Source organism: Thamnophis elegans, chromosome 8 (assembly GCF_009769535.1).
Source record: "Thamnophis elegans isolate rThaEle1 chromosome 8, rThaEle1.pri, whole genome shotgun sequence".
NCBI lineage: Eukaryota > Metazoa > Chordata > Lepidosauria > Squamata > Colubridae > Thamnophis > Thamnophis elegans.
Window position 1 is genome coordinate 1,223,929 of NC_045548.1, and position 21,897 is coordinate 1,245,825.

At 41.7% G+C, this 21,897-nt stretch overlaps 1 protein-coding gene across 4 annotated transcripts in view; it reads right to left on the reverse strand.

Moving 5' to 3' along the window:
• Positions 1-21,897, reverse strand: part of DROSHA (drosha ribonuclease III) — a 116,309-nt gene that overhangs the window by 11,853 nt on the left and 82,559 nt on the right. For 3 of the 4 annotated variants that reach the window (XM_032222610.1, XM_032222609.1, XM_032222612.1), the window contains 5 exons: positions 16,363-16,433; positions 13,685-13,729; positions 10,032-10,189; positions 9,006-9,111; positions 2,289-2,430 (listed from right to left, as the gene is read on the reverse strand). In XM_032222610.1, coding sequence (XP_032078501.1) covers positions 2,289-2,430; positions 9,006-9,111; positions 10,032-10,189; positions 13,685-13,729; positions 16,363-16,433 — 522 coding nt within the window. The remainder of the gene's footprint in view (positions 1-2,288; positions 2,431-9,005; positions 9,112-10,031; positions 10,190-13,684; positions 13,730-16,362; positions 16,434-21,897) is intronic. The other variant, XM_032222611.1, reaches the window with a different exon arrangement.

Below are 21,897 nucleotides of genomic sequence, written 5' to 3' on the forward strand. Positions count from 1 at the left end.
GTGGAGGGAGCTGTAGGAAAGCTTGTGCTTTTAGCACTTTCCATATCTACACAGGACACACCATATTCTGCACTAAAGAACCTCTAAGGCAGTGTTTCTCAACCTTGGCCACTTGAAGATATCCGGATTTCAACTCCCAGAATTCCCCAGCCAGAGAATGCTGGCTGGGGAATTCTGGGAGTTGAAATCCGGACATCTTCAAGTGGCCAAGGTTGAGAAACACTGCAGGATTACAGCTGCAAGGGCTATACTCACAACTGGAATTTCTTTTTTTTTTTACCCTGTTAGAACAATTTAAGCCACAATGCTACAATCTCCTTCTAAGGCTGGCTGGGAGAAACGCAGGAGATGGAAATGTGTGTAATGGCCTCGGTCTAAATAAAAGTTTTTCAAATTTGACAAATCTGAATTATGGGAGCGGACATCTGAATGTCTTAAAGTTGCCACGTTTGAAAACATACTCATCTAAATTACAAACTGATCAAATTGTTTTCGGTCAGTATCTGAGTTCATGTATTTTAATGAAGACGGCTGTTGAGCCTAGTTCCCTTTGCATAGTTTGGAACTACGACTAATTGATTAATGCTGGGAATTATAGTCCAAATTCTTTTAAGAAGGCGCCACATTAGGAAGAATTGGATTAATCTATCATGTTATTAGTCCACTATGAATATTTTCCCTTTTAGGTGAGAAGCGGGAATTCAAACTCTTAAAACGTGAGTCCCACTGAAGATCAATCAAACTCTACTGTTTAATAGACCTGGAAAAAAATAGCAAACAAATGTTCTGCTAAACTTTGCAATGTTTCAATATTGAACTTTTCCTTGCAGATGCTCCTGTTTTCCACTTATAAAATAAATTTCTCCCAAATTGGCTTTCCCCATCCTTGTAATGACAGGATGTGTTTTGGCTTAATTTTCAATCAGGTTGCTACCTTGACATATCAGGTCAAGTATCAGGTCAAGGAAGATATTTCCAATCCCAATCAGAGATTCTTTCACTTTTGTTCCTAAATACACAGGGAAATACACTAACTGCCCATTCTTTCCACAATAGTCTCTTCTATCTTAACATGCCATCCACCAAATTAAGGAAAGTTTCACCTTCCTGCCTGGTTCTGTTTCAGAACAGAGTTTGAGGCGGTTGGGTTACTTCAAGGTCACTGAGAAAACACACCATCATTTTATACTGCGGAATAGGCTTTCTTCTTTAACAAAAATTGAGAAACTGAATCAATGAAAAATGCCAAGATCTACACAAATTAATTAAGAAGCAATTCTGAAAAACTAGACAAAGAGACAGCTCTTCAAATCCCATTGTTTAGCCAGGAGACTAGAAGTTTTTTGGAAATAAATCACAGCAAAGCACACACTCTCAGAGCCTGGGCCATAAATTATGACGGTTTGTGAACTACTTCCATTTACTAAAAGGATCTGGCAAGAGACACTGTGCCCACTCAACTCACAAAATATATTAAAATGCTCTGGATAAAGATTACCTTATTTATTGCCACTTCTCTTGTACAGAAAGAACAACTTTAAAAAAAAAACCTCAAACAAAATTAAAATTAAGAAAAAGGCAGCATTCCATTTACAATGTGGGTTTTCATCACGGTGCCTTTGGAAACAATGCTACTTAGGAAATTATAAATTGATTATATTTCAAATAAAAGAAAGGAGTCAATTTTTTCCTTTGCTTTAAAGAAGGTTGGAGGTATCCAAGAATAACAATGGAAGGCAAATCATTTTCTAATGTAAGCTATACATAGGCAGTACTACACATTTCAGATCCTCAGGATGGCAGATAGTTTCCAATTTCCAATTTTAATAGATTTGTATGCCGCCCAATCCCGAAGGACTCCGGGCGGCTTACATAAAAAGAGTTTAAAAACATTTTAAAAAAAGTTTAAAATACAGAACAAAGATGAGTTAAAGGAGGACACAACATACACTCGATCTTAACGGGGCTGAAGATCAATCTAGATCAACAGCCCCAGGCCTGCCGGAACAGCCAGGTCTTAACAGACTTACGGAAGGCCGAGAGAGTGGGGAGGGTCCGGATCTCAGGGGGTAGATCGTTCCAAAAGGGCCGGGGCAGCTACAGAGAAGGCTCTCCCCTTCTAGTGGTAACACATCGATCATATAAACAAACTTTCTTGAAGCCCCCACCTTAGAGGTTCTTTGGTCTGGTTCTTGCCTTTAATTGTTGCTGCACCACCTGATTTTGAAACTTTATTTAGCTATCAAACCACGAGGGAAGGAAAATGAATTAACAGCATCAGCACTTACATTCCAAAAGATCAGCTAATGTTTTTGTTCGCAGGGCAACTGGGCGTTTGGTCTTATCATTCGTGATGGCAAACTCCTGCATGCCCAGTTCTTCTGCCACTTTGGCTTGTGTCCTGTTGTTGACCAAGGAGCTTCGCAGCAACTGCCAAGGCAAGAGATTCCACTCAGGTCAATGGGCATGGCATTCTGAGCAATTCGCAATTTAATGAGCTTATATGCCGCCCAATCCCGGAGGATTCCGGCCGGCTTACAAATACAAAATAAAATAAAATAACACATAGGGGAGAGAAACAAAAACAGTTTAAAAACACAACATACATTTGGCTTAGCTGGGGGTTGGACCTGATTTAAAAATCAGCAACCCCAGGCCTGTCGGAACAGCCAGGTTCTGGTGGCTTTTTGGAAGGCCACGAGAGTGGGGAGGGTCCGGATCTCTGCTGGTAGCTCGTTCCACAGAGCCAGAGCAGCTACAGAGAAGGCTCTCCCCCGAGTGGTCGCCAGCCGGCATTGTCTGGTCGACGGCACCCGGAGGAGGCCTAGCCTGTGAGTTCTTATCGGACGTTGGGAGGTGTGTAGCAGGAGACGGTCTCTCAGATATCCAGGTCCAGTGCCATGTAGGGCTTTAAAGGTAATCACCAGCACTTTGTAGCGCGTCCGGAGACCAATGGGGAGCCAGTGCAGCTCGCGGAGGATAGGTGTAACATGGGTGTACCCAGGTACACCCGATATCGCTCGCGTGGCTGCATTCTGGACCAACTGTAGTCTCCGAACCCTCTTCAATGGCAGCAACACCCAATTTTTAGCTTAGATCGGAGGTGAGGAACGATGGCCCTTTTATGAATTGTGGACTTCAACTCCCAGAATCCCCGAGCCAGCATGAATTCTGCCGATAGGAGTTGGAGTCCACAACTCATAAAAGGGCCACAGTTCCCCAATCTGGCCTAGACACATCACATGTTGTTAGCTTTTGCTTGACTAAACAAAAACACAAAAAAATGCTATTATTTATCTGGTATAAACACCTTCTGTTTTCTTCCAGCAATTTTTAAAAGAAGGCACAAATAGAAATGAGGGGTGCACTCTTATCCCATTCCCTCCTTCCTCAGGTTACCAGGGAAGGCCTGCCACATTCACCTCATTGCATGCCTTCAATCAACCTGTAAAGGGCAGAAGGAAACGGATAGAAGGATTCAGGTGCTCCCAAAATATATATAGGTGCTCCCTTTTCATTCCTGTCCCGAGAAAAGCAGAGTGATTTGTGCTGATCGTGCACTACTTCTATTTATCTTAAATGTCAAGCATCCTATCCGCACTGCATATGTTCTCTTTTTATTTAGAAAGGCAAACGTTGAAAAAAAAATTGCCCATTCATGCAATCAAATGTTATTTGTCTTGGTACCCATTGAACAGAAGTTCCTTCCAGCTCTTTTTAGATTAGCCATAATATACAACTGTGCATATACAACCAGTAATATACAACTGTTCCAGTGGAAAAGTCACATTTTAATGTTGAGATCATCTCATAGTTACCCAAAGAACCAGGGAAGTTTGCCCGTTTGCAAAAGAGATGACCCAGTCAGTGACACCAATTAATACAACTGACCAAAAGTCAGACTGGTGAGGTTGATCCCTCCCACCCTCTCTAGCTGCCTTCCTCAAAGAGACACTTTGGAGCCCCAGTTTATCTTTTCTGGACCAGTGATGGACACATCTGCACATAAAGCTATGGACTACGGGCATTTAAAAAGAAATCTAAGAAAGTCTACCAGCCCTGTGTAGAATCAAAGTAGATTAGATTAGATTAGATATTTATTTGTATGCCGCCCTTTTCCCTGGGGGGACTCAGGGCGGCTCACAGTTCAGGGGGAGGGGAGAACAAACCAAGTTACACATAAGACAATACATTGTTAAAAGCACAACATTCATACTATTCGGGTGGGGTTGGAGTCTTTAGCCCCAGGCCTGTCGGGACAGCCAGGTTTTAAGGGCTATGCGGAAGGTCTGGAGGGTGGTGAGGGTACGAATCTCCACGGGGAGATCGTTCCATAGGGTCGGAGCTGCCACCGAGAAGGCGCTCCTCCGCGTGGTTGCCAGTCGACATTGACCGGCGGATGGAACTCGGAGGAGGCCTAATCTGTGGGATCTAATTGGTCGAGTGGAGGTGATTGGCAGTAGGCGGTCTCTCAAGTACCCAGATCCAATACCATGAAGGGCTTTGTAGGTGACAACTAGCACCTTGAAGCGCACCCGGAGATCAACAGGTAGCCAGTGCAGCTCGCGGAGGATAGGTGTTATGTGGGTGAAACGAGGTGCACCCACGATTGCTCGCGCGGCCGCATTCTGGACTAGCTGAAGTCGCCGAATACTCTTCAAGGGCAGCCCCATGTAGAATCTACTCTTCAAGTAGATTCTTGACAGCGCTTTTTAGTTTGTAATTCTGTCCAAAACTAAATTTATTTTTAAAACAGTGTGAATGAAGGCTTGAAAACACATAAGGAATGTTCTGCTGTGATGCTGGTATCTGTAGGCAGTATGTTGGGCACATCATGTTAATTCTTTCATCTGTATCCCACATCATGCCTAACTGTAACTCAAGGAAAGGGAACCAGGGCATCTGCATGAAATGCAATTTGAAACGGAACTCTTGTGATTGTGGTTACCATGAAGCCCTTCATCAAGTCTGAACAACGGTGGCCAAATCATGGTTAATCAAAGCAAAACTTTTTTTTTTTTTGTTTCTCCTTCCAGTCATGGAAGAAAGAAGCACAAATAAGGATTACCTAGCTTCTTTTTCTAACTCCTTGGCCACCGTTTAATATCGCGTGGCATGACAAAACCGCGCTCCACTAAAGCGCGCCCGATTAAAGCGCGTCGCTGACGTCATCAGCAGCACGACAACAGCGACCGCGGAGAAAAAAGGGCGCTTTAAAAAGCGCTTTGAAAGGAAGCCGATTCAAGTTAAGGTAAGGGTTAGGTTTAGGGTTAGGATAAGGGTTAGGGTTAGGTTAAGGGTTAGGGTTAGGTTTAGGGTTAGGTTAAGGGTTAGGGTTAGGTTTAGCGTTAGGTTAAGGGTTAGGTTTAGCGTTAGGTTAAGGGTTAGGTTTAGGGTTAGGTTTCGAGGGGTTAGGTTTAGGTTTAGGGGTTAATTTTAGCTTTAGCGCTCACAGCGTGCTTTTTTCGTCGCGCTGTGATGACGTCAGGTACGCGGTTTCGTCGAGCGCGCTTTAGTCGAATGCAGTTTTGTGGTGGAACCTAATATCACACTGAAAGTAGTTCATAGTGGGCTCTGCTACTTGCATTCGAAACAAAGAGAGCTACTTAATGGTTTGCTAATTATGAAACTGTCTAAGAACACTGCTTCTAGTTGTTAAAGTAAAATTCGCAAGCTGAAGATTTATTATTTCCATATTTGATTTTGTAAGCGTTATTATGGCTTTGGCTAATTGAGCAGAAATAGTTTAAAAACATATAATCCTGTCATATTAGACAAATGAGTTGGTCCCCCATGTGTCCATTGTAAGAAAATGTGGGGTGGGGGGGGTTGTTTAAAAAAATGCAGCCATCTATGAGACTCAAGAATTAGTTGAGGGGGGGGGAGGCAAATGTGCTAATTAACAGCAATAACTTTCCAAAATAATAAGCACATAATATTCTTGGGACTATATCTGCTTTGAATCAAAGCAAAAATGTTGAAATTTGCATAGGATATGAAGAGTGGATGAGTAGCTGAGAAAGAGAAAGAGAAGACTAAAAGATATGGGTGTTATTTGAAAGAAGATAGTAATACTGAGAAATGGAAGGCACGTGACGCAGAAAAACAACCTTCGTAAAACTCTTTCCAATGGTTTCAATGAAAAACACAAGTGTCAGCCTGTTCGTAAAGAAGCAGCATATAACGTATTCACAAATCGGATGGAACTATGACGTCAACCATAGTGGATAAAAGAGATTGGATGCAAGAAACCTCAAGGGAATCAAAATAGGGAGATATGTTCCACTTTCAAACAAAAAAGGTGGTGTTAAAATTTAAACTGCCTAGAACGTTCCAAGATAAGGCAGCATTGATAAGGGCATCTGCTTTAGCAATAGCAATAGCAGTTAGACTTATATACCGCTTCATAGGGCTTTCAGCCCTCTCTAAGCGGTTTACAGAGTCAGCATATCGCCCCCAACAACAATCCGGGTCCTCATTTCACCCACCTCGGAAGGATGGAAGGCTGAGTCAACCCTGAGCCGGTGAGATTTGAACCGCTGAACTGCTGAACTAGCAGTCAGCTGAAGTGGCCTGCAGTACTGCACTCTACCCACTGCGCCACCTCGGTTCTTATCTTTTTAAAGGATAGTGATAGTGAAGGAGGATGGCTGATGAAGGACTATTAGGTTTTTAGGTTCTCCTAAGTTGGCAGGGAGGGACGCGGTGGGTCAGTGGCTAAGACGCTGAACTTTTTGATCAGAAAGGTTGGCACTTCAGCGGTTCGAATCCCTAGCACCGCGTAACAGGTGAGCTGTTATGCCGGCCACATGACCATGGAGACGTCTTCGGACAGTGCCGGCTCTTTGGCTTTGAAACAGAGATGAGCACCGCCCCCTAGTGTCTGGAACGACTAGCACATATGTGTGAGGGGAACCTTTATCTTTAAGGAGGCAGGAGGTTAGACTAGGAGACCTCCAAGATTCCTTCCAACTCTTGTTATTCTGCATTCTATTTACACTCTATCACCAAACTCTTAAAAAATGATTCACTGTGAAAAACAAAAAATCCCGAATTAACGCAAAGTCAGTGAATTGTATCTTAGCATCTCAAGTCAAGGCTAGACACGATGCCCATACTGGAAGGCTTGAGATTACGGCTAGTCCTTACTTAACAACAGGACAAAATAGCCACTTGTTCCGTGGCTCTTCAAAGTTACAATGGAATTGAATGAGTCGGACTCATGAGCAGTGACCCAGTTCTCCCCTCAGTCCTGTGGGGGTGATTCGGACGCTTGATGCTGTACCTGGCCGGCCATTCCAATTGTGGCCGTGTGATTAAAACTTGAAATTTTCCCTGCCAGCTTCTCACCCACAAAGTCAAAGGGGGAGCCTGGAGGCCTGGCCAGCCATTGTTGTATGAGGTTCTCATGAGAGTGCACAATTTGCTTAACATCGGCAACTGGAAAGGCTGACACTGCCGTTATTAGTTGGCACGGTCACATCACGTTGTGCTTAAGAACAGTGCTGGTTAGCAATGAAGTTTCCAATTACCATTGTTAAGCAAGAATATCCTTAACCTCATAATCTTTTGCCATTAGCACTGCTGAGGCCAATAAAAGAGGAAGTCTAAGTATCTGGAGGGTCAAACCCTGATGAAGAAACAACCAGCACACCCACAAATTGTTTTGCAACCCCTTTCTGCCTGCTTTGGGCAAATCTATATATATAAAAATGACTGTGCATGTTTCAGCATAACTCTGGAAATTGCCTCAAGCAATTTCAACCAAACTTGGTACGCAGATGACTTCCCCTTGGAAACAAATACTGTGTGGGGTAAGACACCCCTAAGACCCTTCGGGGTGTGTGTTCTGTTAAGATGCAGCCTGTTGTGCCTTAAAATGGCTTCTACTGTACAGCACTGTGGAATTGCCATGGAACGGCTTCACAGAACTCCACAAGGGGGCTCCCTCTGGTAAGGGGAAAAATCCAACATTAGAAATTGGGGTCGCATGTTCATGGAAGGAGGGTTGGGATAAATAAATAACTGGGCAGCGCCAGGTTATCAGCTAGTGATGAAATAAAAATGAAGGATCTTAGGATAGATGTAGAAGGCAGAGGTTGAGAGGGAAAAATAATACACGAGGAAGGGGGAAAACGCACTTGGGACACGTCCTTTCTCTGATTTCATCTATTCTTCATCTAAGAGATGTGTCTCTGTGGTTCCCTAAAATTCCTAACCCCTAAAAATTGTGCATCCACAGCCTAGTGCAATGGAGAGCACTATTTTTTTTACACTCAAACAACTACAGAGATTCCTAGTCGCATGCATTTATTCATTCACACATATGCGTGCAGTTCTTTTTTTTTTCACATATAAGCCATTCATCATTCTGCCTCTTTTACCCCGTTTACTTCTTGAAACATACTGGAGATTGCTGGTTTCTGGAATGTTTGATTTCCTGCCATGAACGGCAGCAGAAAACCAATCAGCAATTACCTACAAGCTCCTTGTGGCTCTTCAGCCCCCAGTTCTTATGGGTGACGGTCATATACATCCCCTAAGATGTAAGATTGTTCGCCTACAGTTTAGCTTAATAATCAGGAAGAAAGCGGAGCCTAGAAAAAGCGAATTTCATAAAGTTGCTTCTTGCACTATTAGCCCCCGAGAAGCAAGAACGGTGTCCCATATTAATGGCCACTGTTGATTTCAATTGCTTTCGCTCTCCTGCAAATGAACTAGAATTACCTCTAGTTTTTAGAGGGATAACTTAATCACCACTGCTATTAAAGCTATTGATTTGTTTTAAGGAAGAGATAACATCACTCCCAGGCTCCATAAATCACATTTCCTTGATTGTGGCAGGATTCACATTTTCAAATTAACAGAACCTTATTAAGAGCGGTTGCGGATATTCAGTTAAACTCAAATAATTCCCTTGCTGCTTTCTCTTTTTTCCCCATTTCCTCCTATAACCAGACTATCCCAGTTTTACTCCTGCCAAGAATAATGGATGATGCTCTCACCGTCAAGTGGCCTTCGTGATGATCAGGGAAATGTATAAATAAGTACTCGGTGGCCACCAACTGCATTATGGAATCACCCAAAAACTCCATCCTCTGATTATGGCCCCTGAAGCATGAGATTAAAGGAAGGAAGAGATTATACAGAGAAGGGAACGACAGACACTACCTTGCCTTAGAGAGCTGGATGTTTTTAAAAAGGCAGAACAATACGCTGGTGATCATATCATACAATTTAAGACAATGCAGAGTATTTTTGTATTCGCTAAGTAGGGGTGTTCGTGGGAGAGCAAAGGAGAGGCAAGTGACAAAACTCATTTAATGTCACCAAGTAAATGTTATGATTAGGCATGTAATTGCTGCATTTCTGTGATGCCACTGTGCACAGAATGTCATTTTTCAGGTTGCTGCAAATCCCACTTCTGCCGGATAAGGCAAAAATAATGCTTTTAGGTTGTCAGAAGTAATAAGGGGAAACCACTATAAATTTAGCTATGAGTCACTTTATGAAAACATAAACTGTAGGAATTGAGGGGAATAACATCACATTTGTGAAAAAAAAAAAACATTTGTTTGACTATGTTTCTGCATAAGTAAGAAAAAAAACCCCTCTGGATATTTTCAGCTATGGTTCTTCTGCACAAATCGGGGTGATTTGATCTTTCTTTAATTTTAATGAAATGACAAATTGTAGCTAGTTAAAAACAGAAGAGATGATTCAACCTATGTCAGGGTCGGAAGCAAATTTTGGGTAGTTAAGCATCCCAAAATGCAAGAATGTTGTTTCTTGTCCTTCAATATTTATGTGATAAAATCTCAACTAATCTGGAACAAATCAGTTTACAAATCTGGGAAACCACAGATGCTTTGGTAGGACCTCCAAAGCCAGAGGTTTTGAAAAATCGGAACTGGGAAACAGCTGTAGACCAGCCCAATCTCTCTTCCTGGATAATAACAGCCACTCAGCCTTCCTACAGAAAGAAAGCACAAGGCATCTGTTTGGGAGAGAGAGAGAAAAAAATATCTCACAGCGTCAGATGGTTAAATCCCACTGTTCTCAAAGTGAAAGCCCGCGCCAAGAGGCGAACGTGAGTAAAAATTACTCCAATAGCATCCTCAAATTCGGTCAATTTCTGGAGGACAGGCGACGTCTCAATCAGCTGTCTGTCACTGTTAGATTCTTGCAGCTGTAAATCAATATTAGACAATGAGGACAACAAATTAGTTTCAGAGGAGAAACTTAAGAGCTGAATTCAGAAAGCAAGGGAAGAAGCTTGATTAGGTACTTTACATTTTGCTTTGGTAATACGAGTTTTAATCACCACACTTTGGTAGCTGGCAATGCTATCCTAATAATACACCACTGGCCAAAGATCTACGTTTGGTGGTTCCCAGGACACGTGTCTCCTCTGCTGCGCACCCCGCCTAAAGGAGCATCCTTCCTCCTGAAATTACGTTGGTTCCATCCTTTCGATATTCTGGAAGTCCCCCAAGATCTGGTTACTGGGGTTTTGTAAGGGAACTGGGGACCTGAGTAGATGGCTCCATTGTTGAGGGGGGGCATTTTTTATTCTCCTTTCATTTTGGAGATTTAGGATATTTATTACTACCGTTTTTGCATTTGTTATATCAGGTTTTTTTTAATCTATGGTTATGCACTAACCAGAATCGCCTTCAGTGAAATGGGCGGCAACATAAATTTGATTAATAAATTTAAAAAATAAAAAAATAATGCATGAACTGCCCATGAAGCTCTTTTTAATGGCAAACTCTAAAGAATGCTATCGCCATCACAAAAATCAATCTAACTCGGGGTTTTTTGGAGGGGGGGTGTAGTTTGAGAACAGATTTAAAGATGGGAATCAGAAGGGCTCTGCTAAGCAAACGATTCAAACCTTACTTTTAATGCCCTTCAAAAATGGCCTTTCCAGCATTCAAACTAATTTGAGGTCACTGGAAGGTTAGGTGGAAATTAAAGAAGAGGAAATAGGAATAGCATTACCTCTGCCTTTCTCTCTGCACCCTAAAGCCACAAAGAGTTTCCTTAAATAATGAAGCTGGGTTGAAGGTGAGTTCAATTTTGTTCAGCTGATGTTGAGAACAGGAATATAACGTATCCTTTGTTCCAGTGGTGGGATTTAATTCTTTTTTACCACCGTTTTACTACCGGTGCGCGTGGCTTGGTGGGCTTGGCGGGTGTGATTTGGTGGGCGTGGCAGGGGGAGGATACTGTAAAATCTCCATTCCCTCCCCACTCCAGGGGAAGGTTACTTCAAAATCCCCATTTCCTTCCAATCATCTGGGACTCAGGAGGCAGAGAATAGATGGGGATGGGGCCAGTCAGAGTTGGCATTTACCGGTTCTCCAAACTACTCAAAATTTCTGCTACCGGTTCTCCAGAACTCGTCAGAACCTGCTGAATACCACATCTGCTTTGTTCCCATTCCCACTCTTAATTCTCAGCTAAAATCACTCAATTCTCTTTATTTTGGTTATCAACCAGGCAGTGGATTAAAACACAAATAAAAATCCCCTCCAAAGTCTAACCAGTACATTTTGGTCAAATTTTAATTTTCAGTGCTAAATTTCAGCAGCGCAATATCATGGTTCTAGACATGAACCATGAAAGGCTATCTGAAAGATACTATATTAGAGAAAGAAGGACTAAATGAGGACTCTGCACTATACATTTAATCTGAAATGTTAACTAGCAGCATCTTGAGATGCTAAGCAGAATCGGGCCAGGTTAATAGTTGGATAGGAGACCCTCCCAAAACTCAAGGAAGATGAGAAAAGGCTCATGGAACAAAGCAACAACCAGTTGCTGTTATGATGTTGCCATGAGAACTACACAACAATGACTGTTGTGTCAACCAGAGTCGAGCTCAGTCTGAAGGAGATTTTAATGCAGCTTTGAATACGGGAAGATTCAGTAACCTACGAACATGTATAAACATAATAGTTCCAGGAGTTCTCAGCAAAAATTTCAGGATACTCATGTGTTCCAAGTCTGTAATTTTATTGATGACTGCAGATGTCTATTTTCTCATCCTTATAAATACCGTACCTTTTTAGCTATCGGCAAGTTTTATTACCCCTCCCAGTTGATGTTTTTTTTTCTTTCAGCAATGTTGTTAACTATGTTATCTATATATTCTATTTTTTCCAGTGGCCCAGGGATTACTTGCATGCTGAATTTTTTTAAAGATATAAATGTAATCAATGAATCTCTCCATTTTCTTCCTATAAAAACGTATTTCAAAAGGTTTTATTTCACTGTAGAATCATCTGCCTGTTTTCTTTAATATTTTCCCATTAAATTATTTTAGCTGGAAGCTAGCAAGAATGCTTGCTGAAAGTGTGAAAATAGAATGCTCAAACTTGGGGGTATTGCAGGAACTTAATTTTTTAAGTTCTTTATTTTTTATCGGGCCTTGTTCCACTTTTGTTAAAATTAGCTTTTCTAAGGGCAAAACTAGAATCTGGGGGATGTTTCAGCCATTGGTGTGGTGGTACAAAAGTATTAGAGATAAACAATGCAATGCTCCAATAAATGATAGAGGACTTACCGATCTTTATAGCACGTTATCAATGTTGTGTTTGCTGTTTTAGGTATTTAGATATTCATATGCAAATCATAGAAATAAAACTTTTAGGAGCAGCAATCAATGATAGACAAGATTGACAGACATAAATCCATTCTTTTCTTTTACTTTCCTTTACTTTTAAAATCTATTTTATTCAACTTGAGCAAAAAAACCCCAAACCCTTAAGTTTTCATACGATAACTGTGAATAACACACTCCATTTACTGTATATCTTGTATCTTTCTGCCCAGGGATACCAAAATTGCATATGATTGCCCATCAGAGAAGAGCCCATTAAAGCAGTGTTTCTCAACCTTGGCCACTTGAAGATGTCTGGACTTCAACTCCCAGAATTCCCCAGCCAGCATTCGCTGGCTGGGGAATTCTGGGAGTTGAAGTCCAGACATCTTCAAGTGGCCAAGGTTGAGAAACACTGCATTAAAGAACATTCCCCAAAAGTTCTAAGAGCTTTGGAAAGAAATGCTCTTATTCTATCTTAAATTATACATTTGACATGGTGGAAGGCATCTCTTTTCCCCTGACCGCCTTTGGAGATCAAGGAAGAATCAGCATTCCCGGGAGAAGAGGAGGGGATACATTCCTTCATGAGGACATGTTGCTAGCTCAGAAAAGAACCTTCTGCTTTCTATCTGGTTCCTGTTTTAGCAGAAGAAAGTTCCAGCTGAGATGCTGACAGTCTTCCTTGAACCCCAAGGGAATCAGGTGACATTGAAAGGCCACAAAGGTGCCCCTGCCTCCATGAGGCTTTGAGACTTGTTGCATTTTTCCCATCCGGAGAGAGTCTCACAGTGAGCAAAGTTGCTTATTCCCTCCCCAGTGCCACCACGCTTGGAGGTCTTCCGCATGGCTGCCCCGTGACTGACATCTACTTGCCCAATTACTGCCTGCCTGCCTGTCTCCTATAAAATCCTCGCCTGCCTTTGAGCCCAAGCGCTTGACACTGATTAGCTACAAAAACCCACCAAGGCCCATGTGCGCACGAGAAATGCTCCGAGATGTCAACGCAGCCGAAGACCAATAAAAAGGCATCCTTAAACCGTTCTGAAATTTGTTAGTGAAAAGGGGGAGACTTACTTGCAGAGGGTGCAGCGGATAATTAAGCCATACTTCCCACAGGTCCTGCAAACGTGGAGAGATGCTTTTAAAGCCCAAGGGAACCGTTTAACAAGTTCCACATTGCTAAATAAAATGTCATTCTGCAACAGACTGAAATGGCTTAAGATGCTGACTTGGCTCCTTGCAAATTCAATAGTGCTGGCGAACTCGTTTTTAAAAAGCAGGCATTCTTTGTTCAAACTGCCTGTAGTGCTTCCATTTAGTTCATGTCAATTAGGCGGAGGGAGAACACACACCGTTCAGGAACTACATAATGGGTTACCTTTTCTTTTTTTTCTTTTCTTAAAGTTCTGTAACTAAAAATTCAGGAGTTTCATTCCGACCAAAGGAAAGGAGAGAAGGAGGAAAAGCTTAAAATAAGTTAACCAAAGGTGAACAAAAGGAGCACAATTCCCGTATTTTTCGGATTATAAGACGCACCTTTTTTCCTCAAAAAAAAGGAGGCTGAAAATCTGGGTGCGTCATACATCGAATGCAGCATTTTTTGCCTCCCAAAGCCCCGCCCCTTCACCAAAATGGCCGCGCATACCCTTATGGAGGATTTCAGAGAGCTCCTGGGGACTGGGGAGGGCAGAAATGAGCAAAAAAACCAGGCCATTTTTGCCCCCCCCCAGCCCCCAACAGCACTCTATAAACCTCCATGCATGCAATTTTTTTTGCCAAAAAACGAAACTGTTTTTGCGAAAAAACGGGCTGTTTTTTGCTCGTTTTTGGGTTGATTCCCCCCCCCCCCGGAGCAGTATGCAAGCCCCCCCAAGGCTATTCATGCTTTTTTTTTTAAAAAAAAGAAACAGTCCCGTTTTTGCGAAAAACAAGCCGTTTTTGGATGGTTTGCAGAGTGCAAAAACTTTTTTATCCTTTTGGAAAGCTTTTTAACTGATGAGAATTACATTGATCAAGTGCTGTGCCAGCAGAAACAAAGTCTTAGGTGCTGCAGATTGTCAGCTATTTCCTTCTCCAGCACATGGATAAATACACCTGGAAACATTTACCTACCTACCTATTCTCTCCCTCCCTCCCTACCTACTGTATTTCTTTCTCTCTCTCTCTCCCTCCCCCTCTACCTACCTACCTACTGTATTTCACTCTCTTTCTCTTCCTCTCTATCCCTCTATCTACCTACCTACTTTTTTAAAAAAACTGCCTCTTCAAAACCTTGGTGCGTCTTATACTCCAGTGCGTCTTATACTCTGAAAAATACGGTATATTTTGCACATGACCCCACTGGCATGAGATCTTGAGCTTACAATCAATAAAAACTATACATGTTGGTTGCTCCTGCCAATGTTTCTGTCTTGCAACATACAGGTAGTCCTCGACTTACAACAGTTTGTTTAGTGACCCTTCAAGGTTACAATGGCATGGGAAAAAAGATGACTTTTTAGGACTATTTTTCACACTGCAGCATCCCCATGGTCCTGTGGTCTACATTCAGACGATTGACAACTGATTCATATTTATGATGGTTGCCTTGTCCTGGGGTCATGTGATCATCTTTTGTGACCTTCTGACAATGGGGAAGCCAGTTTCATTTAACCATTGTGTTACTAATTTAATGACTGCCGTGATTCACTCAACAAATGTAGCAAGGGAAGTTGTAAAACGGGGCAAAACTCACTGAATAAATGCCTCACTGGGCAACATAAATTCTGGGCTCAAATTGTGGCCATAAGTCAAGGACTAACTGTACTTTTAAGAAGATGTTGGATAACCCTTTGTCTGAAGTGGTGTAGGATTTCCTGCCTGGGCAGGGGGTTGGACTAGAAGACCTCCAAGGTCCCTTCCAACTCTGTTTATTCTATTCTATTCTATTCTATTCTATTCAGCCTGCTATTTGCACGAGAGAAGTCGCGGGCTGAGGAAAGGCATCAATCCCTCCCTTTATTCACTATTAGTTCCCTACATCTCAGCTCAGCTGCACTTCCACAATCACCAAGGTGCCTGTACGCATCAGGAGATTTACATGCTGGTGGTTGAAAGCATAACTTTTGATACGATCTTCTGACGCAAACTTATTTAAGTGTGTAAGCGTAGACTGGCTTATCGTTTCTGATTTTCTCAGAGCCAGCAACCTGTGCTGGTTTTTTTCCTCCTAAATATTACCTTTTCAGCGGGAATTCAAGGGATGTGCAATCACCTTCGTGAGATAGGTTGGACTAAGAATAAGTGCTCCAAATCATCCAGCGAAGTTCCAAGGTTACAGAGGAGTCTGAACCAGCCCTCCGCAGCTCATTCCTATCTCACGTGGGCCTCGTTCACCTTTTTCTCCTCCTCATTTGTTCTCTTTTCACCTCTGTTCTCTTCAGCGCTGTCAATCAGTTTCCCCCCAAATAAATTATGTCAGACATGTGAAAGATTGTCTGGATCTAAACTTTGGGAACTTTGCGTCGTCCTTCTGAGCAAGATGATGGAAACTTGCTGCAGAGTCGCCTTTTCTGGCACCTTGTCTTTTACAGCAGAAAAACAGGCAATGTCCGTAATCACAATAATCTTTTACTTTACTTTGCTAGATCAAGGCATTATATCCTGAGAGGCAGGATTCTTTCCCGTTTCCCTCTCCAGCACTTAATTTAAAGCACTACAGAAAAGCAGAAAACACGGTGAGAGCTATAATCAAGGCAGCAATGAAGTCATACCTTGTCGTTAAAGAGCAGGCGTCCAAACAATTGTTTGGCTTCTTCAAGACTTCCCTCCAGGTAAACGGCCCCTGTGTGAGAGGATGCGCCAAAGGAAAAAGACGGCATTTAGACCCACTTAAAGAAGCACGTTGCAAACTTGAGGCTGCTCACATGTGTGTTTCGTTGTCACTTACTTGTAAATTTGGGGGATGAGGGACTGCTTCCTATTCATCTCACTCATAAGAGCTACAAAGGGAAAGAGGCTGACAGCAACTAAGTCTCACCCAGGGGTGGGATTCAGCCGGTTCAGACCAGTTCGGGCAAACCGGTAGTTCCCGTGAGCAATAGCAATAGCAGTTAGACTTATATACCGCTTCATAGGGCTTTCAGCCCTCTCTAAGAGGTTTACAGAGTCAGCATATTGCCCCCAACAACAATCCGGGTCCTCATTTCACCCATCTCGGAAGGATGGAAGGCTGAGTCAACCCTGAGCCGGTGAGATTAGAACAGCTGAACTGCAGATAACAGTCAGCTGAAGTGGCCTGCAGTACTGCACTCTAACCACTGCGCCACCTTGCCTCCTGTCCACCTTCCCCTGCCCTCTCCTGTCCTATATTTCCCTGTTTTTTAGCTCAGTGGATTCGCGCAGCATAGCGAATTGCTGCGACTGTTTTACTCACCAGCACTGAACATAGAAGGTAAGTTTTTAAGCTTAAAATGGGTGTTTTTTTAATGCAAAGTGCGTATTAGGCGTGCGTATGTGCAAAGTGGCATGCACTGGGAAAGCACGTGCTTGTGGTTGTTAAACCGGTTGCATCCCACCACTGGTCTCACCCATGTATGAGATCTGTATCCACAGTGATTTGTGCTGCAGGTAAGTGGCAAAAATAGAGCAAGCATCCATGAACAGCCTTATTCAATTCATATGCAAATTACCTTAAAGGTACGGCAAAGTCTTTTCTTGGCAGGGAACGAGATTTTTGCTTTTTAATTTTCCTGTAAAGCAACTGGCTTAAACCAGAGCGTCAAAAGTAAACAAGTCCTTGTTGAACAGATAACCCCCTCTAGATTCATCTACTTGTATTTCAATTGTTTAATCTCTTTTTAAAATCCTATATAAATTTGTTTAGAATAAAAAGGCAATGTCAAATCAATTGTTCATTGCTGCCAGGAATGAATGAAGCATCTTAATATGATTTTGATTTTGAAGGAACAAGTACAGAGTAGGCAAAACCTGGTTTAAAAAAACAGTAAATGTGAGAGGGACTAAATAAATCATGGATAATCGCTTAAACATGAGCAAGTAGTAAGTGGCAGCAGCCAAAAAAGCTAATACAATTTCTGGTTGTATAAATGGAGGCATAGAATCAAAATCACGTGAAGTATTAGTAGGGCTTTATAAAACTTTAGTAAGGCCACACCTGAAATACGGCATCCAATTTTGGTCACCACATTGAACCCTTGAAAAGCGTTCAGAGACTGCAACTAGTCCAGAATTCAGCCGCGCGAGCGATATTGGGTGTACCTAGGTACACCCATGTTACACCTATCCTCTGCGAGCTGCACTGGCTACCTATTGGTCTCTGGACGCAATTCAAGGTGTTGGTTATTATCTTTAAAGCCCTTCATGGTTTAGGACCAGCATACCTGCGAGACCGTCTACTGCCACACTCCTCCCAACGGCCGGTAAGATCCCACAGGGTGGGCCTCCTTCAGATGCCGTCAGCCAGACAATGTCGGCTGGCGGCTTCCCGGAGGAGAGCCTTCTCTGTGGCTGCCCCGACCCTTTGGAATGAACTACCCCCAGAAATCCGGACCTCGCCCACTCTCATGGCCTTCAGAAAAGCTGTCAAGACCTGGCTATTCCGGCAGGCCTGGGGCTGTTGACCTCATTGTTGAGGTCCAGCCCCGACTGAGATGAATGTATCTCTGTTATTTTTAACTTGTCTATTTTATTTTTATTTTATTTTATTTTATTTCCCTTTCTGTAAGCCGCCCGGAGTCCTCCGGGATTGGGCGGCCTATAAATAAAATTAAACTTGAAACTTGAAACACATTACAGAAAAAGATGTGGAGACTTTGGGAAAAAGTGCAAAGAAGAGCAGTTAAGATGATTAAGGGCCAGGAGACAAAAACATCTGAAGGCTCCTCTAGATAAAAAGGATTAGGGATGACATGATGGCAGAATTCCAGTATTTGAGGGGCTGCCACAAAGAAGAGGGGGGTGAATTTATTTTACGAAGCACCAGAAGGGAAGGCAAGAAGCAATGGATGGAAACTGAAGAGAAGCAATTATCTGGTATTAAGGAGAAACTTCCTAACAGTAAGGACAATTAACCAGTGGGACAGCTTGTGTTCAGAAGTTTTGGGTGCTTTATCGTTTTTAAGAGACGCCTGTCTGGAATGATACAAGATCTCCTGCTCAAGCAGGGAAGTTGGACACGAAGACCTCCAAGGTCCCTTCCAGCTCCATTCTGATTGATTTGAGAGACATTTTGCATTGTATTCCCCCATGCTCAATGTCTTATCCTTTAGTTGAATTTCACCTATTTCTTCTTTGGCTAACGACAGTACTTATTTTAATAGGACAAAAAGCAACTGGTTGGGAATTCTTGGGTCTATAAGACACACAGCTGGTCACCAAGTTTGGGAGGCAAATCCTCGCTTATGCTCTGCATAGTGGAATGACATATGCTTGATAACAAAATGGGATCACTGACCTATGTACAAAATGGGGATAGCTGCAGTGGTCCCACCCAGTGTATTTCACACACTGAATGCACATCTCAACCATCCCTGCGGAAGACCCTCTTCTATCTAGAGAGTCTTTTCACACGAGGAATCTTCAATGATGTGAACAGCCTCCCGGGACAGAATAGTTTGTTCCTCACTGACAGTTGTCGTTTCATGTGGTAGATAATAAAGATTTAAAAAAAGGAGGCAGCTTCCTTAGTTAAGAGTTAGGCCGTTGCCCCTACAATCGGAAGGGGCCCCATCTCATTATTTGGATCTGACTGGCTGCACCTCTTGTGAAAAATAAGGCCACCCCAGTTCTGAAAAGCAAACGTTACAAAAGGAAATCCTGCTGCTAAGGCATTTTCAGCAAAACCAAACATAATTCAGACCTTTCTCAAAAACTTTGAACTCAGCTGTTCCTTTAGGTAAGAGCGAGCAGGGGAGAAATTCCTGACTGCCTATTTACCTAACTATTAACTATAATCTCTATCTATCTATCTATCTATCTATCTATCTATCTATCTATCTATCTATCTATCTATCTATCTATCTATCTATCATCTATCTATATCTATCTATCTATCTATCTATCTATCTATCTATCTATCTATCTATCTATCTATCTATCTATCTATCTATCTATCTATCTATCTATCTATATCTTATCTATCTCTATCTATCTATCTATCTATCTATCTATCTATCTATCTATCTATCTATCTATATCTATCTATATCTATCTATCATTTATCTATCTGTCTGTCTATCTATATCATCTATCTATCATCTATCTATCTATCTATCTATCTATCTATCTATCTATCTATCTATATCTATCTATATCTATCTATCATTTATCTATCTGTCTGTCTATCTATATCATCTATCTATCATCTATCTAATCTATCTATCTATCTATCTATCTATCTATCTATCTATCTATCTATCATCATCATCTCTCTCTCTCTCTCTAAAAGATATATCTTTTGGTTATACATGTCTGTCATTCTAATATTCCCCCTCCTTTTCGATATTACACACCAAAGCAGTGCAAAGAGGCAAGCCGAGTTAAGATGGATGGCTTTGTCCCCTTATTTTGATCTGATGAAACGCGATTTAGCCTGAGGCAGAACCCTTATGGCTGATATGTTGTTTGAAAAAAATAAAAAGTTGAGGGGTGGGGGAGGGAAAGACCCAGAATATATTTTTGCAGGCAAGCTAAAATGCAGGAAAAAGAGACAGGGCATCCAATAATAATCTCACTGCTTGTTCCCCAACCCCTTAGAGGAGAAATCACGCTGAACTGAGAGCAGGGAAGGGAAAAATGAAAGACAGATCTGTATGTAGTCCGATCTCCCTTTGACTCATAGTTGAGGAGTGAAGGTTTCAGACTTCCAATTGCTTCATAATAGGAACCACAAAATGTCACTTTCCTCAGCCCCAAAATTATAATGTTAAAATAAAGTCTTTGCTAACTAGGAATTAATTTTGGCTAGAACACTGTGATCGTAATTCTGGCATTCCATATATATATATATATATACCCATAACTGAAAAGGCAGATCTGTTGAAATATAACTTGGTCACAGTCAGACACAACTTGATATTGCTGCCGAGATCAATTCCCTGTTGTCACAGAGCATCGATCAATCAAAAGCAGAGTTAAGACCCAACGCCAGAAATAAGTAGAGGTAGAAGCATATAAAACGATCAGACTCAATTTCTTCTGTTGTTTAAGAGATATTTTCTATTTTCAACCCTAGGAGCCTGGCCAGCAGAGAAAGGGACACAAAACGTGGCTCCTGGATCAGTTCATCACAGCCATTAGAGCTCCTGAACAAATGTCATTGGAATTGGCAACAAACTGCTCAATTGACAGGAAAAGTGGGGCAGAAATTGGTCAATCAAATAAATAGGTACTTATTTTTGGCTGCTGACTGCCTAGGCTATATATTTCAAAAGGGCTATCATCCCTCTCAAATATATATGTGTATGTGTGTGTGTGTATGTATGTATGTGTATATATATATATGTATGTATGTATGTATGTATGTATGTATGTATGTATGTATATATGTATGTATATATATATATATATATATATATATATATATATATATATATATATATATATATATATATATATATATATATATATATATATATTTAAAGTCACAACCCCCGGTATGCCCAAATATGGGAGGAAGTTCACTGCTTCCATTCTCTGTCCATCGGCTCGTCACAAGAGACCATCCAGACAGAAACCCAATATTTTTACTGTTGCCTTTGTTATATTTGTGTTGTATTTGTGCTGATAAATAAATAAAGGGAGACTAGTATAGATCTATTTCAAGCTATTTAGCTCTCATCAGCTAGCCATACCCTTACAGCCCAGGTTCGAATCCCAGCAAGGGTATGGCTAGCTGATGAGAGCTAAATAGCTTGAAATAGATCTATATTAGTCTCCCTTTATTTATTTATCAGCACAAATACAATATATATATAGGCATTCTGCCCCTGCCCATTTGCATGACATGATTCCGATTCTGCTGGGCCAACAAAAATATTAATAATTCTTTAAAATATGGTAGCCCAAAGATAGCTTATGTAGAAGAGCTGCCGCTTTCCGAATCTCATCATCTAAAATCTGCCCTAATACTTCAGGGAGGAAGGAGTTTATTAGGCTCCTAGCTGGATATAAGAATATCAGATGGACTAAGCCTCGTTTGCACCCACCTCTCTTTTTCTAATGAAGACTGATTTGTAATTTGTAGTTATAGGGTGTGGATGTTGTTGTTGTTTTTGTATTCTATACTC